The sequence below is a fragment of the Astyanax mexicanus genome, chromosome 8 (genome assembly GCF_023375975.1).
Source record: "Astyanax mexicanus isolate ESR-SI-001 chromosome 8, AstMex3_surface, whole genome shotgun sequence".
Lineage (NCBI taxonomy): Eukaryota > Metazoa > Chordata > Actinopteri > Characiformes > Acestrorhamphidae > Astyanax > Astyanax mexicanus.
Window position 1 is genome coordinate 40,053,767 of NC_064415.1, and position 17,258 is coordinate 40,071,024.

General features: G+C 36.6%; 1 protein-coding gene across 3 annotated transcripts in view; it reads right to left on the reverse strand.

The window, feature by feature from the left end:
- Positions 1 to 895: 895 nt before the first annotated feature.
- Positions 896 to 17,258, reverse strand: part of rgs20 (regulator of G protein signaling 20) — a 48,385-nt gene continuing 32,022 nt past the window's right edge. For 2 of the 3 annotated variants that reach the window (XM_007260179.3, XM_007260181.4), the window contains exons 2-5: positions 10,597 to 10,766; positions 9,156 to 9,245; positions 6,625 to 6,859; positions 896 to 5,073 (exon numbers count right to left, since the gene is read on the reverse strand). In XM_007260179.3, the coding sequence (XP_007260241.2) occupies positions 4,885 to 5,073; positions 6,625 to 6,859; positions 9,156 to 9,245; positions 10,597 to 10,766 (684 nt within the window). In that variant the 3' untranslated portion in view covers positions 896 to 4,884. The remainder of the gene's footprint in view (positions 5,074 to 6,624; positions 6,860 to 9,155; positions 9,246 to 10,596; positions 10,767 to 17,258) is intronic. The other variant, XM_007260180.3, reaches the window with a different exon arrangement.

Sequence of the window (17,258 nt, forward strand, 5' to 3'; positions counted from 1 at the left end):
ATGAGATTCGACATCGCCACATTTAAAACAACTCTATAGACATTTACTGTGTATAATCTTAAAAGATAAAGGTAAAGACAAGAAAACATACATAAGCCTGAAACACACATCATAGGCATCTCCTTACCTAGTTTTCCATCTGGTGTGCTCTCCCTCCTTAATCTTTTTGCCAAGAGGTTGCAAAAGCAAGCACAAGCAAAGCTCACACCAGTACTTATACAAGCAGGTAAGCAGCAGTTCCTTCTCATAATTAATGTATTTAAAATATTCATAGCTTTAAAAAACCCTACTTCTCAAAGCCGTCTCTGATTCTGTTACGTCAACCGTATATTCGTGGGCAGCTGTCAGTATGACAGTGTCCTGTTTTTTTGTCAGACAAAGGTGGCAACCCTACTTGTATCTGGTATGTTTACTCCCTCTTGCTGCTGTTTACCAGTGTTAACCTTGCTCTCTGTTGACTACTCTCTGAACTTTAATAAAGTTCTTAAACTGCATCTGTGTGTGTCTGAGTCCTGTCCAGCCATGACAACTCTACTTCCATATACTTACAAATGTATATTGAAAGGATCACAGTCTTACTAATATGGGACAAGTACAAATTTATTTGGTTGCAATGAATTAAATTCCCATTTAAATTATATTTAACAGAGTGGACTGAACTGAATTAAATTCTGAAATTTGGATATTCGCACAATCCTGATGTGGGGACAGTTCACCTACCCACCTAGAAATAGCATGACCATGCTCTTTCTGACTCTGTCTTCTTATTTGAACCAGCAATTTTTGGATCATAGTAGCCTTAGTGCCTAAGTCTGCTGGAGAACTCGGAGCCTGCTGACTGTATTTTGGTGAAGTTTGATGGAGAGCTCGTCAAAGAGAAAAGAAGCAGAAGCTGTAAAATTATTGTGCTTTATTTTATCTTAAAGATTCCAAATGCCCACAAATCATTATTATTATTTTTTCTCCGTTGAATAAAACAGAAAAAAATTACTTTACTGTAAACATTCACATATTATTCATTTAAAAACGTACTCTCTTTTTCTCGTAAACGGATCGTAAAATAACACTTCTTTGTGTACTCGACAGAACGACAACGAAAAAAAAAGAAAGGGAAAAAGGAAAACATTTATAGGCAGTATCGACTCCAAACCATTGGCTTAGATTGTATTTGAGGTTGATCTATGTGGTGAATCCATCAGCTCAAATTGCACATATTGAGTAAGTTACTCTAAGACAAGTAGAAGTACCACCGTGTAATACGTATTGGCAGATGCACACCTGGACTCAGATCAACCCGCCTTTATGAATTGTCCTAAATTCAAACCCAAAGATATGCTGTGACTTCAGTGATGGGGATTAACAACAACATAAACTACAGATCATATGCTCTTTAAAATCAGTCAAATAAAACAGAATGACAAATGAAGTGCAAGTTTTAGTTCCGAAGTCACTTCAGGACAAATCACCTTATAAATTGATCAAAGGCCCAGAGTCTATTTCTGCGGCAAGAGTTTGATTCAACTATTGCCATAAAAGAGATGTCACAAAATTGAATGTCAAGGCACTTCCCCGAGTGAGTGAGGATCTTGTCTTTGAGCGACATGAAAGTCAGGCAACAAAGTAATTCACAGAAACCAAAAGATTAAAAAAAGACTTGGCAACTCCAATTCTAGTCAGTGGTTTTGGAGAGTAAACTAGTCAGAACACAGTTTATCTGGATTGGCTACTTTGGCGTCACCTACTACTATTAATAATACTACTACTACTATTTTAAAAGCAAAAAATATAAAACCTTAAAATATCTACTCCTATTTTATTTCATCTAAATTCAGGAGACGGTCCAAAACAGTCGTTTTCCAATCGCAGCAGCTTTGTGACAAATTTCAGCCGTTTTTTTTTCCAGATCTAACACACCCATTCAACCTGAATCAGAATTACAGCGCATTTTCCCTCCGTATCATAGGATAAAGGTGGTGGAAAAGGGATATGAAGCAGGTTACTAGAGAGGTTTACGAAAGATTACTGATTTTCCCCTCCTGCTGGTGCGTGGTAACATCATCAAAAATGCAAAAATAAAAAATACGTCCTGATAGGATGAGTTGACTGGAAAACTCAGTCCAGTTTGACGGACGGTGGAATGCAAAAACAAAAATGTTTTTTTTTTCTAAAGGATGATTAATACAAAGAACATTTCATAAAAACAAACAAACACAGTGGGAAAACTATGGAAAAAAAACTAAAGGACTAATGGGTGATAGGTCAGGGTGACCAATCAGGTGTGCTAAAGCAGCAAAACGCTCAAAATGTGCAGTACAGGGGTTCTCTAGGACTAACACTGAGAAACAATGATCTAAATCTAAACCATATTTCACACTGTAGATCAACACATTTTAATACATTTCAAAAGGGTTTTGTTCCTTTCAAGACATAATTTACATTATGATTAAAGCAGGTTGGATATTTTAGTAATTAATAATTAAATCAAAGTGTAAACCTTTTTAGGTACTCCAGTGGATCTGAATTGGAACAATGGGTATAACTACTGAAGTGCAGTCAGCTTTATTTGATCATTATTTACAAATGTATCTAGTGTATTCATATACAGCTCTGGAAAAAAGAGAGTTCACCTAAAATGATGAGTTTCTGGAATATAATCTAGGGGAAGATGGATGATCACAAGCCATCAAATCAAGCTGAACTGCTTGAATTTTTGCACCAAGAGTGGCATAAAGTTATCCAAAAGCAGTGTGTAAGACTGGTGGAGGAGAACATGCCAGGATGCATGAAAACTGTGATTAAAACCACGGTTATTCCACCAAATATTGATTTCTGAACTCTTAAAACTTTATGAATATGAACTTGTTTTCTTTGCATTATTTGAGGTCTGAAAACTCTACATCTGCATTTTGTTATTTCAGCCATTTCTCATTTCTCATAAATGCTGATCAGGAAACAGAGTTCATGAAAAGTTGAAAAGTTCAACTAAATACCATGTTAATTTGGACAGGAGACCAAAATGCTAAAGAAAAGGCTACATTGATTAAAAAAAAAAAATCCTGACTGTGTGAACAGGCCTAAAACAGCTCCTGGAAGATAGGGAGATCTTCAGAAGCATCTGTGAACAAAGGGATTGTGAGTGCTGCATGTTTCAGCTGATACCATATTTTTCACATTATAAGGCGCACTTAAAATCCTTTAATTTTCCTAAAAATTTTCATTGCGTCTTATAATCACCACCTCCAGCACCGAGGCTGGAGCCGTGTTAGCAGTAGCCGCTAACCGCAGTGCTAGCTCTTTCACCGTTCAGAGGTGAGTATATTGGACTGTAGTCTACCATGTTAAAACCAGGTACTTGGGATGAACCGCTAGCTGATAGCATCCTGGCTTACCAGAACACTCAGGGTTCTTCAGTGTAGTGCTGTCGGGTGCCATTTACTAGCGCTAAACACTGCAAACCACGGCTAGGGCTGCAGCTAATCGTGGCTAGCGCTGCTGCTAATAATGCTAAAATATTGGAAATCTAAGCTTACTGTAAATAAACCGAAGTGCTTTACTCACCCAGATAAACAGTTTTCAGGAGAGAAGTCTGTGTAGATTAACATCAGGGCTCGTTAAACTTTGAAAGAAAATGTTTTTTTCTAAGAATTTAAATTTTGTTTACTTAGGCGCCCCCAGCAGCGAGACCTGCTGAATGGAGGGACACATGACACTTGTTTCTTTACTATAGTCGCTTAAAATGCACCTTATAATCCTTATGTATTGAAATAGACCAGAAAATAGATGTTTGTTAATAGTGCGTCTTATAATACAGTTACAGTTAAATACAGTTACTCTAGAAAAATAACCTTCTGCACTTCAGAAAATCACACTCATAGTTTCATTTTAAAAATCCACTTTGCTGGAGTACAAACAACAAGAAAGCAAACCTGTGGCACTGTCCTCTTATGCACTGAGCAATATGCCTGGGAAATATGTAACTGAATGAAATCAGGGTTTAAATAATAAATATGATGAAGAGTGGGTTTGCTGATTAGCTGATAGCATTTATAAATCTGAGATTTGATTTTCTTTCAAATAACTTTCTATTTAGTTTCTGCCTTTTTTCACTCTTTTAACACTGATCTGAATAACAAAAACATCTTAAATATGGCGAAATGTCTTCTCCAATTGGAGGTGCCAAGTGATTATGGGAGGGAACAGGTAATGAAATATGCGGAGCTGGATTGTTACAGTACCTCACACAGTTTCCTGTGCGTAAAGCTGATGTGTTGCCTTGACTTTGAGCTTTGATTCTCATACGCAGTGTTCAGAACTGGGCACGTCCTGTTACCCATAATTCCCTTTTCTTTAAATATTGTAAGACAAGAAAGATTGTTGAGGAAATATATTACAAATTCAATAAATATATCTACTGTATATACTGTAAATAGCCCACAACGGGTGTCACGTCTTCTTTCAAACAGAATACAAAAAATTGTATTTTAAAAACAATAATTAAAAAAGAAACTCAGAAAACAAATAAAATAGATTATTCCTCTTTAAAAACACCAAAGAAAGAAAAAAAAGAAGAAAAAAAAAACACACTGGTATTCCTTTGGAGCATCTTGCTATGTTGATCTGTAGCAGTACTTGTGGTGTTGAGCCCTCAGGAGATTTGAGACATTGTTTTTAAAATCCAGTGACCTGGAGGACCTGAGTGTCTTTTTTCAGGTACAGATCTCTAATGCAGTAAAATCCCTGCAAGGGACCCACGCTGAGGTCCTTTTAAACATACTCTACTCAAAGAAAAAAATGAGAAAAAAGAACAACAAAAAGAAGAAGCAGAAGCAGAAGAAGAAGAAGAAGAAGGAGAGGGTGGGGTTACTGGAGTGGGGTCACAGAGATCTAGGATTCTGGAGACTGCTCAGAGACGCTCTTCAGCAGGTTTTTGTAGACCGCCGAGTTCATAAACCGCGGATATGAGTCTCTTTGCATTAGGGTGTAAATCTGCAGCTGGGCGTCATCGAAAGTGTGAGACGTGGGCTCCAGCATGTTCCTGTTGATGACCTCCCGCACACGCGAGTCCAGACTCACCTGCAGAGCCAAGCAATTAAACAGTGTTACAACAACACAACTCAACTCGATTCAACTCAGCTTAACCTGAATTCATATGATGCACCTCCATTTTAAACCAATTACAACCCATTCAATCATTCAACTTGATTTAGACTGATTCAATTTGAATCAATTTATGATTTAGCTCAGCATTTAACTGACAAATTAATAAATTTAAGTTGATGTCCGTAAGTTTTGGGATTTAGGGCCCTCTCTAGTGAGAATGGGTAATTGTACCGAGCATGTGGAAGAATCATTTAAAACTGGGCAGGTGTGATGTGGTCTCCTTTCAGAGCGGATGAATCTGATTCCAGGTTATGTTCAGTCAGAGAAAAAGAGAGAGAGAGAGCTCAGTCAAAAACTTCATTTCTTTAGTTTTACTATGAGTGAATAAGCTACTACTGAGCTCTGAGTTTCCTCTTCTGAAGTCTCCATTGCTCCACCAGCCGCTCACGTTCAGTAAAACTGAGCCGGATCCTCTTTTAGAGGCTGGACGTGTGACGTAAATATGTAAAGACGTGTGACGTGGCCAGAAGAACTCCCGTGAAAAGCAAACTGACACCCCAGTTTTTAGAATAAATTTATTAGATTAGGCTGAGCAGGGATGGTCATTCCAGAACACTGGTACCATTAAACACGATATTGTATCCCTTTTCCAATCCGAAATGCTTCTGCTTTCAGTTTAGAAACAAAATACTACTGACTGCCGCTTTAACTTACTATAGCTTGAATGTACTTATTTCAACCTGTCTCAACTCAGTTCAACTTGATTCAAATCCATTCAACATGATGCAACTCAGGCCTTAAACATGATTTAAATCAGTTCTATTGAATCAACCCAAATCAGCTTGATTCAACTCAATATTACTTACAGTTATTAAACTCACTCAAACCTGATTCAGCTGAACTCAACCATAATAATATAACTTGATTTATTCTGATTTAACTTAATTATATTTGCTTAATTTTTTTTTTTTTTCAATTTAACCTGATTCAGTTTGGTGTAACTTGAATTAGCTGAATTAACCATTATTTAACTTATGATTCAACTTATCCAAATTACACAATTTTTAATACAGTAAATAAAAACCTCTGTAGGGAAATAAACTTAACCCACAATGTTTTCAGTAAATTCTAATACACATTTAATTTTACTTTTATAACTTTTTATAACAAATAAAATATTCACTGTGGCCTGAGCAAAAGTTTGGGCACCTTGAGCTTTTTTAGTTAGAATGATTTTGTTGAAGGTGTTTAGGTCTGAGATATTCTTGCATCCTCTTACTGCACAGCTTTATAAAGGTCTATAGATGAATATTCTAATACATCTCTGTATTAGCTCTGTAAAATGAGGGAATTATGGGAGGAGGTTGCGGCCAAATTTGGTGACGAGTTTAGTATGCGCAAAAAAAAAATAACAACGTTAAAGTCATATTATGAATATGTTTTTTTTGGAAACCTTTAAATAATGATCCAAAAGTAAACTTTTCATTTTAGCATTGACCTGATAGTATAACGCTCTATACGCACCTCTTTGGGTGAGAGGATGGAGATGTAGTCCTCGTATATGAGGCGAGCTTTCTCCTCGATGGCGCTCTTGTTGGTCTCCTTGGTGAACTCCTCGCAGGCCAGCCAGAAGAGCATGTTCTCCTCGCTGAACTCTGTCCGCAGGAACTGGCGGAAGGCACTGCGTCCGGATGGGCAGTGCATCAGCTTATCGAAGGACTGCCCCCACGCGCGCACCTCTTCCACAGTGGGATTCGGGCTGCAAGAAATAATATATAGAATTCATTTTCACACATTTTTTTTATTGCAAGTATTCATGAACTGATTAATGTGATTACTGCAATAAAACACATCATTTTCTTTAGAATAGCAAAAACAAACAGCAGCCATCTAATTTCCACCTAATAAACACTAGTGTGCTGCATTGAAGGTTGGTGAGACATCATTATTGTTTATCCTTTCTAAAAGTAGTTGGTCAGCAGGGTTGGGTGATAACAAAAAACATGTAACGGAATTATGTCATTAATTTCTGTATCAGTAAATGTAATCTATTACAGCCACAGTAAAAAAGTAAGTAATTCGATTACAGGTACATTTTAAAAACAAGTAATTCCTAATAAGATACCATTACAGCAGTGGATAAAAATAAAGATAATATTCTGGCCTGACAAATTCAGAATCAATGTTCAATTTAACTGTAACTATAAAAGCCATGACTTGCCTTAATTTTTATTTGCAGAATTCTTTGATTAATTGCAATCACCTGGCACCTTATCGTCTTCCTAAGACTAAGATTTTAATACTGTTTTTTAAATGTAAAATAAAGAATCATTGTTAGATTTGAAAGAATAGATATGTATATTAGTATTTATTAACAAGATATCATTACAGCAGTGGTCATAAAGGTTCTAATCTAGCCTGCCAAATTCAGAATCCATGTTTAATTTAACTCTAAAAACTATGGACTATGTACTCAATTATGTGTTCAAAGCCTAAGCTAAAGCTTAGTATGGAGGCCATTTAATGAAACTGAGATAAGGGTAATATGATAATGCTTGTTTAGTGTTTAAAGCACAATGATCATTTTGTAGTTGATTAATCTGATGATTTTTTTCCAGTCTGCTTTCTGTGGGTACGACTCCTGTTCCTAGTGTTCTTGATTACTTTAAAACAACAGAACCAGTTGAACATGAGATTTAATTACCCATTAAATGTCCACAAGATGTTAAAAGTAAACTTATTCAGCGAGAGTTACATTTTCAGGGAGGTGCACATCAAGCTACAGCATAGGCTACGCGGCGACGCATAGGCTACGGTGTAGGTTCAACGCAGAAGTATAAATTGGCCTTTAGTTTAAGTAAAGCTGAAATAAGCATCAAGTTCTATTTTTTCCTCACTCAGTGTTCCTAGAGCCTGCTAGAGGAGTTAAACAAGACCGGTCTTATTTTTTGTTAATTAAGATCACAATCCAAGATGTCTAGACAATTTTCTGTTCCACCTTAAATGCAGCAGCATTATTTTTACATTCAGAGTAAAAGAAAATCAATCCAATTTAAAAAAATAAATAAATTTAAGGCCTTTTTTAAATTCTTTTCTGAGGTTGCGTGGAAGTGTTTAAGAATCAAAGTCAAGCGCATATTTACATTACATACACTGCTGTTGTGTTATTGAATAATGATAATAATAAAATGAATGTAAAACCCGCGTTTATTCATCATGTAAACACTAATACTTTTAATAATGGTAGGATGTGTGTTCAGTATACAGTTACAACATTAGTACAAAGACAGTTTAGTTTATTAAATAAAATGCTTTTTTCCCTTTTTATCCGATTAATAATCAAATAATCGGAAAAAGAAATATTTAGCAGATTAATCAAAATAATTGTTATTTGTGGCCCTATTCAAATTATTATTTTTTTTTTACAGTTTTTATTTCAGATTTTTTCCCATTTTCTTCCAATTTGGCTATCCAATTGTCCCACCCTTTTGTGCAACCCTATCACCAGAGGCACCTGCGAACCTAGGAAGTGCAGACAGGCACACGCCTCCTCCGACACGTGTGAAGTCATTCACCCCTTTTTTTGAGCTGCTGCTGATAAATCAATATCTGAGCAGCTAGCGTGCTCGGAGGAAAGCACAGTGGCTAGGTTCTGATACATCTGCTCATAAATGCCTCGTGCCGCCCGGCGCCACCTTTGAGGAGAGAGCGCCATCTACCCACCCGGAGGGAGCAAGGCCAATTGTGCTCCCAGGTTCAAACCTGCAATCTCCCGCTCATAGTTGGCAGCGCTTTAGACCGCTGGAACACTCGGCACCTATTCTAAATTAAATAAAATTTTAAAAATAAAAGGAAAATAAAATGAAATCACTTTTTTAGCTGTTGTAACAGTCAATAATGTCAATGCTTACATTAACAGCATATATTTGCTAAGTAAACACGGTGTGCAGTGTTGGTAATATTGGTAATATTGATGTCAGTATAAAATTGACTGAGGTCATGTACATTTAATGTTTGATAAGTTGATAGAATAATTATAGTGACAGGTAACTGACCTCTCCTCACAGTCGGTGGTGCCCTCTGCTTTGACGTCGTACGAGGCTTTCCGGTTCCTCTCCTCTCTGTCTTCATTCCTAACAGTGAGACTGCAAGGTAGTAAGCACATCATCACCCCAGACACCAAACACACCGCACCAGGAGGAGGCAGCTATTCGTGTCTGTTTCCAAACCTTTACTTCACACCCTTTAATACTGCATTAATTACCGCATATCACTGATTATTCACATACGTCATACCTACTGAATACTTTTACTTACTGTCTAATATAATATAACAACAGTGAGCTACAGTCACTGACTGAACAAAGGAATCTGGTGTATTATAATACTGCTTAGTCAATCAAACCAACTTTATTTAGCCAAATTCAAAGATTCTAGTTATTAGAAATTGTAACACAAGAACTGAATCGATTTGGGATTTAATAATACACAGATTCATTATCTAGACAATCAGAACTAAATTAAATAATATACACATTTTGAGATTGAAAATGTTAATTAAACTAAATTGATTTATGGTGAAATCAGAATCATAATCATACTAAATTTTAAAATACACTGAATATTTAAAAAAAATAATCATATTCATTTTAAATCATTGACAGTTGTGATTTCAGAATACACTGAATCATTTCTAAAATAATCATAATCATTAAGTTAATGAGGGCTAATAATATCAGAATACCTTGAATATTTTCTAAAGGAATCATATTCATATTAAATCAATAAGTGTTAAGATTTCAGAATACCTTGAATCATTTCTAAATAATCAGAATCATATTGAATCAATGAGGAATGTGGTTTCAGAATACACTGAATCATTCCTAAAGAATCATAATCATATTGAATAAATGAGAGTTGAGATTTCAAAATAAAATGAATAATTCCTAAAGGAATTATAATCTTTCTGAATCAATGAGAGTTAAGATTTTAGAATACACTGAATCATTTCTAAAGAATCATAATCATATTGAGTCAATGAGGGATGCGATTTCAGAATACGCTGAATCAATTCCTAAAGTATCATACTCTTATTAAATCAATGAGATTATAGATTTCAGAATGCACTGAATCAATAAAAAAATCATAATCATACTAAATAAATGAGAGTTAAGATTTCAGAATACCTGGATATTTTCTTTTTTAAAGAATGATAATTAAATTAATTTATACAGGGATAAAATAAATCACTCTAGATTTTTTCTTAAATAATTTCACTCAATTCTCTGACTGAATCAAAAATGAGCAGTGATTTACATTCCTGATTCAGACCATGGATGTAGTGAAAATCCAGCACAGTTCTGGCGAGCACAACACAACATGACTCACCTTATTAAACAGCAGTGAGTGGAGTGTAAAGAGTCTAATCTTATGTGTGCAGCAGATGCGCTGTTTGGTGTATCTGGATGTGAAGGAATGAAGAAGGCAGGCTCTTACCAGGAGCAGCTGCAGCAGCAGCACCAGCAGAAGCAGCAGGCGTTGGAGGCACGCTGGCCCTGGCCGGCCTGGCCCTGCTGTGCCGGCGCCGTCACTGTCACCCCCGCCACCGCCTCCTGCTGCCCTGACAGCTGCCTCTTTCGCATCTCCATCCTCTCCGATCCCATGGGCTGCAGGAGACACACACAAGGCCAATCACACACACTGAAACGCCACACACACACACACGCTACACCACTACAGCCTTATCTGATTAACAAATCAAATCGATGGGCTGTTATGTAACAGTGAGGACACACAGGGGCGGAGGAGGTCTCCTTCCGCTTCTACTAGAGGAGCGTTAAAATACTTCTGAGGGTGCCGAATCAAATATGTTGATTATGATCTTATATATTTATTTTTTATGGATATTATAATTTTTTTCAGAGTGTTTTCATTCCGTTTCATTCCTTCCGTGTATAATGGATGATAAATTGTTCCAAGATTTATTGCGATAAACGATTTTATTGCTATTTCTTATTTTATTAGTTTTATTCCATATATAAAATAATAATAATAATTAAAAATTGACATACCAGCTCAATCATGCTAATATGTTTAACGCAGAAATTGGTTTTGGAGTCACAATCAGATCATATTTATTATGTAAAGATGTGGAAGACAAGCAGTGGCCTGTTGTGCTGATTTCAGCCGTCAGTTTTCAATGTGAGGAACACAGTGAGGAAATGGAAGAACACAGACACAGTTCTAGTTAAGACCTGAAGTGACAGATCAAGAAAAATCTCAGATAATCAGAGGAGAAGGATGGTGCGAACATTCATAAGTCAACCCACAGACCACAGAGCAGCTTCAAAGATCTACAACATCATCTTGCTGCAGATGGAGTCACTGTGCATCGTTTAGCTATTCACTTTGCACAAGGAGAGGCTGTATGGGAGAGAAATGCAGAAGAAGCCTTTTCTGAGCACACGCCACAAACAGAGCCGCTTGAGGTATGCTAAAGCTAAAGCACATTTGGAAAAGGCAGCTTCATTTTGGAATGAGGTTTTGTGGACTGATAATCTAAAATTGAGTTATTTGGAGGGTGGTTATTTATGCGTGGCGGAAAAAGAACACAGCATTCCAAGACAAACACTTAAAGCTACCCACAGTGAAATTTAGTGGTGGTTCCATCATGCTGTGGGGCTGTGTGATCAGTGCAGGTTCTGGGAATCTGGCAAGTTCTTGTTAAAGGGTCACATGGATTTTAGTCAATATCAGCAGATTCTTGAGAACAATGTTGAAGAATCAGTGAGAAAGTTGAAGTTAAAGCGCCGGTGCTGGATACTTCAACAAGACAACGACCCTAAACACTGAACACTGCTCAAAATCTACTAAAGCATTCATGCAGAGGAACAAGTACAACATTCTGTAATGATCATCTCAGTCCCCAGACCTGAATATTATTAAATATTAATCTGTGGTGTGATTTAAAGTGTGCTGTTCATGATCAGAAACCATCAAACCAGACTTAACTGGAGATGTTTTACATCAGCTAGAAGATAATAATTATTTAAATCAGCCAGTTACAGTGTCGCTTGTGGATTTTTTGTGTGTTTTTGCCATTTCGCAGATGCTGTGTATAATGCTGCAAGTTATTTGCTGTACAAGGGTCTGTTTTCATGCATGCACAGACTGAGAAATACGTAATACTTCGGTTAAGAGTACTCAAGCACTGAGAATCTGATTAATGAGCATTCAGCTCTCTTCATTAGAGATATATATTTTACTTTAATCTAAGAAATCAAAGTATGCTGTCAGATAACTTTAGTAATCCAGTGTAGTAACCTAGTAAACTGCCCTCATCCAGTAAACGTCGCCTAGCTTTGCCAAACATTCAGACAAAACAATCCAGACTGTTCTCATACAGAGTTCCCCAATGGTGGAACAAACTACCTTCCACTACCAGATCAGGAGAATCTCTCGCTATCTTTAATAAACTCCTGAAGACAGAGCTCTTCAAAGAGCACTTACTCTCCTAACACCTCTAACTAACTAACTACTTCTAACCTCATTTCTTTACTCCTCTATCCCACAAAAATTGCCTATTTTCTTTTTTACTTGAACTTCTATGTAGTGATGGGACGATACACTTTTTTCAGCTCCAATCCGATTCCAATATTTAACTGATATAAAACTGCCGATACGATACAAATACCAATACTTTTAATTTATTATTAGTACTATGATTAAGGTTACATAATGAGGCTGAAACAGACCACACAGCCCTTGAAGAGTACACACAAGTGCATTTAATGTGAATGCATTCCAAAGTCATTTATTTGACACACTTTATTTACAAACACGCAATAATTATTTTTATTAAATATTTAAAAAAGTTAAATATTTAATGTGTTAAATATTAAATGTAGGACTGTAGAATAATGTTTTGCACTGGTTGCGCAGGAGTCTTTTATTGTGACAGGTAGCATAGTGGATTAGCTGCAATGGCTAATGGCTAACCGGCGACACTAATTGTATTTTCGAGCTGAAATTAACCACTGTTTTTTTAATAACAGGTTGTTTAGTTAGAGCTGGTTAGAGTGGGTAGGATCTGTGGTTTGATATTCGATGTGGAATATGAATGTAGTTTACTTGAAATAGTTACTTATTACATTCAAAATGCTGGAATGCTGTTGATGGCCGGAGGCTAGCTAGGCTAACATTGCAGATGTTAATGTAGATGGCTAACGACTAACTGGCGGTGCTAACTGTATTTCTGAGCTAAATTAATTGCTGTTTTTAACAGTAGACGGGTGTGTTTGTGCTGGTTAGTCTTTGTAGATTCTGTGGTTTTATAGGATATGTGGATTATGACTATAGTTCACTACAGTCTGTAATTAATACCTTTACAACGCTAGAATGCAGCTGTCAGTTCAGTGCTAGCTAGGCTAACAGACTGCTGCTGTTAATCTGTTCACCCCTCAGACGCTGACTTTACAAAATTACATGTAGTTATTTTGCTGTTCGACGTTTCCAAGGTGAAAAATCTCCAGACAATCGGCATTTTTTTGTAGATAAACAGCTAAAGTTTACTCAGTCAGCCGTAGACTGAAGCTGCTGGAGGTTCAGGGTAAACTGTGGAACTGGAATCCAGATCAGTGATGCGTTTTGTGTTAGCGTTACTGCGGGTTTATTATCCAGCTCAAGCTGCACACTGGAATAGGGATCGGTAAGTGGATCAGCTGCGGTCACCCAATATCTGATTCGTTAAATTAGGTCAATTTCGGCCCCGATACCGATATTGTGTAGGATCGGTCACATCTCTACTTCTATTTGCTCTATTGCTAAATGTACATCATCATCATTAAGTCGTTTTGGAAAATGTAATGTAATGTCATGTTATCCAATTATGAACAGATTAGGGCTGCACAATACGTTTTGTGCAATGATAAATTACAAATTTAAAAACATTTGCTGTTTGATACTAATAAAAAATACAATGTTTTCATTTTACATCACTTTACCAATATTATACCCCAATCACTGATACACAGATTTCATTATTAAAGTGGCAGTCCGTATTATTTTGTTTCTATGCTGAAAGCAGAAGCCTGCTATATATATATTCTAAAAATTGGGCGAGAGTTCTTCTGGCCACGTCACGCGTTTTTACATACTTACGTCAAACGTACATCCTCTAAAAGAGGATACGGCTCAGTTTTACTGAACGTGAGCGGCTGGTGGAGCAATGGAGAATTCAGAAGGGGAAACTCATTCACCCATAGTAAAAACAAAGAAACGAAGTGAAGCAAGCCCTGAAGCTAAAAAGGAACATGATAGAAACTGTGCTAAAACCAGGATTTATATTGGATTAGACTCCGTTTGAACAGAGGAGAGAGCTCCGTGATAGTGCTCTCTGTCTATGACTGAACAAAACCTAAAATCAGATTCATCCGCTCTGAAAGGAGACTACATCACACCCGCCCAGTTTAAAATGATTCTTCCGCATGCACAGTGCATTTACCCATTCTCACCAGAGAAGGCCCTAAATCCCTCAAATCTCAAAATTTACGGACATCAGCTTTAATATTTCGATAAATTGGATTGTTGACTTGATTACTGACTTCATTGATATTTGGTCAAATGTCCTGTTTTTCTAATATTGCAATATATATTGCAGAACAACAAAATAGAGCAATGTCATTTTTTTTCAATATCATGCAGACCTAGGACAGGATTTTGAGTGGATGTTAACGCCCTCAGTGAGACAGTGCTGTATGATTAGCTTACAGACTCGTCTCTGGAGAAAGAAATCATCAGCACGAGTTAATTTCACCCAGAGAGATGGCCAACGCTAAAGAAAACGCTGAGAAGAGGCATGTTTGAACTAGACCATAAATAAAGCTGTTCTAACATGTCTTACACCACACTCCCCCACAAGCTCCCAGTGATATAACCTCATCTGCTTTTGCAAAAAGGGAAGTAGCACCTCAATCACTTTTCCTATGGCATGCTTGCAGTAAACTGCATGAGCAAAATCATCTCATTTTCACTGAGATCCAATGTTTCCAGCAAGTCATAAGTTCATGTTGGAGATTAGGAAGCATTTAGGCCAAGATGCATTTCCACTAATTATATTATGTAATGGGATTATAATGAGATCTTTTTATATTTAGTTTAAATGTGTTTATGGTTCATTTATGATAATTTTCATAATTTTCCTTTATAAATCATCGGTTGTTCGGATCAGCAATTTCAGTTAAATATATCATATAGCAGATTTACAGAAAGTGAGCAATAATTCTTTAAACTAAATTAGGCAGGTGCATGAATTAGGGACCCCAACAGAAAAATTGCATCAGTCTTTAGTAGATTCTTCTTTTGCAGTAAAAGAAGTCTTTAAACTCTTCCTATAGCTTCCAATGAGAGTCTGGCTTCTAGTTGAAGGTATTTTGGATCATTCTTCTTTACTAAACATCTCCAGTTCAGTGAGGTTTGATGGTTTCTGATCATGAACAGCCCACTTTAAATCACACCACAGATTCATATTCAATAATATTCAGTTCTGGGGACTGAGATGATCATTTCAGAATGCTGTATTTGTTCCTCTGCATGAATGCTTTAGTAGATTGTGAGCAGTGTTTAGTGTTTAGGGTCGTTGTCTTGTTGAAGTATCCAGCCCCGACACAACTTAAACCTTCTCACTGATTCTTCAACATTGTTTTCAAGAATCTGCTGATATTGACTGAAATCCATGTGACCCTCAACTTTAACAAGATTCCCAGAACCTGCACTGATCACACAGCCCCACAGCATGATGAACCACCACCAGATTTTACTGTGGTGAGCTTTTTGTGTTTGTCTTGAAATGCTGTGTTTTTTTTTCTCCATGCATAAATAACCGCCCTCCAAAAAACTCAATTTTACTTTCATTAGTCCACAGCACCATATTACAAAATTAAGCTGACTTTAGTCCAAATGTGCTTTAGCATACCTCAAGCGACTCTGTTGTGCTCAAAAAAAGGCTTCTTCTGCAAAGTGCGCTGAATAGTTAAACGAAACAAATTGAATTTAATTGAATGCTCACTATCCTTCTCCTCTGCTTATCTGAGATTTTTCTTGCTCTGCCACTTCGGGCCTTAACCAGAACTGTGCCTGTAATCTTCCATTTCCTTAGTATGTTCCTCACAGTGGAAACTGACAGCTGAAATCTCTTTTTATATCCTTCCCCTAAACCATGATGTTGAACAATCTTTGTTTTCAGGTCATTTGAGAGTTTTGTTTTGAGGCTCCCATGTTCCCAGTTTTCAGAAAAACTCATAATTGGATTCACCTGTGTATGTAATTCAAGTTGTAAGTCAACTTACAACTTAACTATGATATATTTATCTAAAATTGCTGATCCAAACAACCAGTGATTTATAAAGGAAAATCATTCAATCTAATGTGCACAATATGGATTTGGACTCACTGGCATGTGGGTGGGTTTCATCTGTATCTGATTTCTGCAGGCTCTCGAGATGTTGTTACTGAATTAGACTACATATAGCTTTTAGAGCGAAAGGTCAAGCATCCAAGCTGTGGGCTGCCTCAAAAAGCATGATGCTGCAACCACAGCACTCTATTTCTCTATTTTCGCAGGATGCATTAGAGCATCCTGCGAACATGAGAAAACCAAGCCAAACCCAGAACTGCAAATTCAGCAGCTTCTATAAGAAGACGAGATGGAAATCAGATATGAGATAAAATTAGACATAATATCTATGTGCTAATAATGCTAGGTATAGAAATGTAATACGTTCATATTAATGCCTAAAATACTTCAGTCCCTACAGATTGTTGAGACATGATCCGCCTTCCTAATCATTACATTCTTAACAATAAGAATGCTACAATATATATTTCTTTTATTTATTGATAGAATAGAAGAACCACTTTTGATTCAATAAAGAGACATCTTTTTCTTTTTTTTAATGGGACATTTTATATATATTTTTTACACAAGTTAGAATAGGTCTCTGGGCTATAAAAAAAATGTTCATAAAGTTCTTTGCACAAAATTACTCTCACATAAAGAGTGATAATGAGTGATCTCACCAGCTCTATACTTACCAATTTCAGTCCATTTCAGAATAACCCATTTTAAGGGCTCTGTCAGTTTTATTTCATGCTAAATTGCG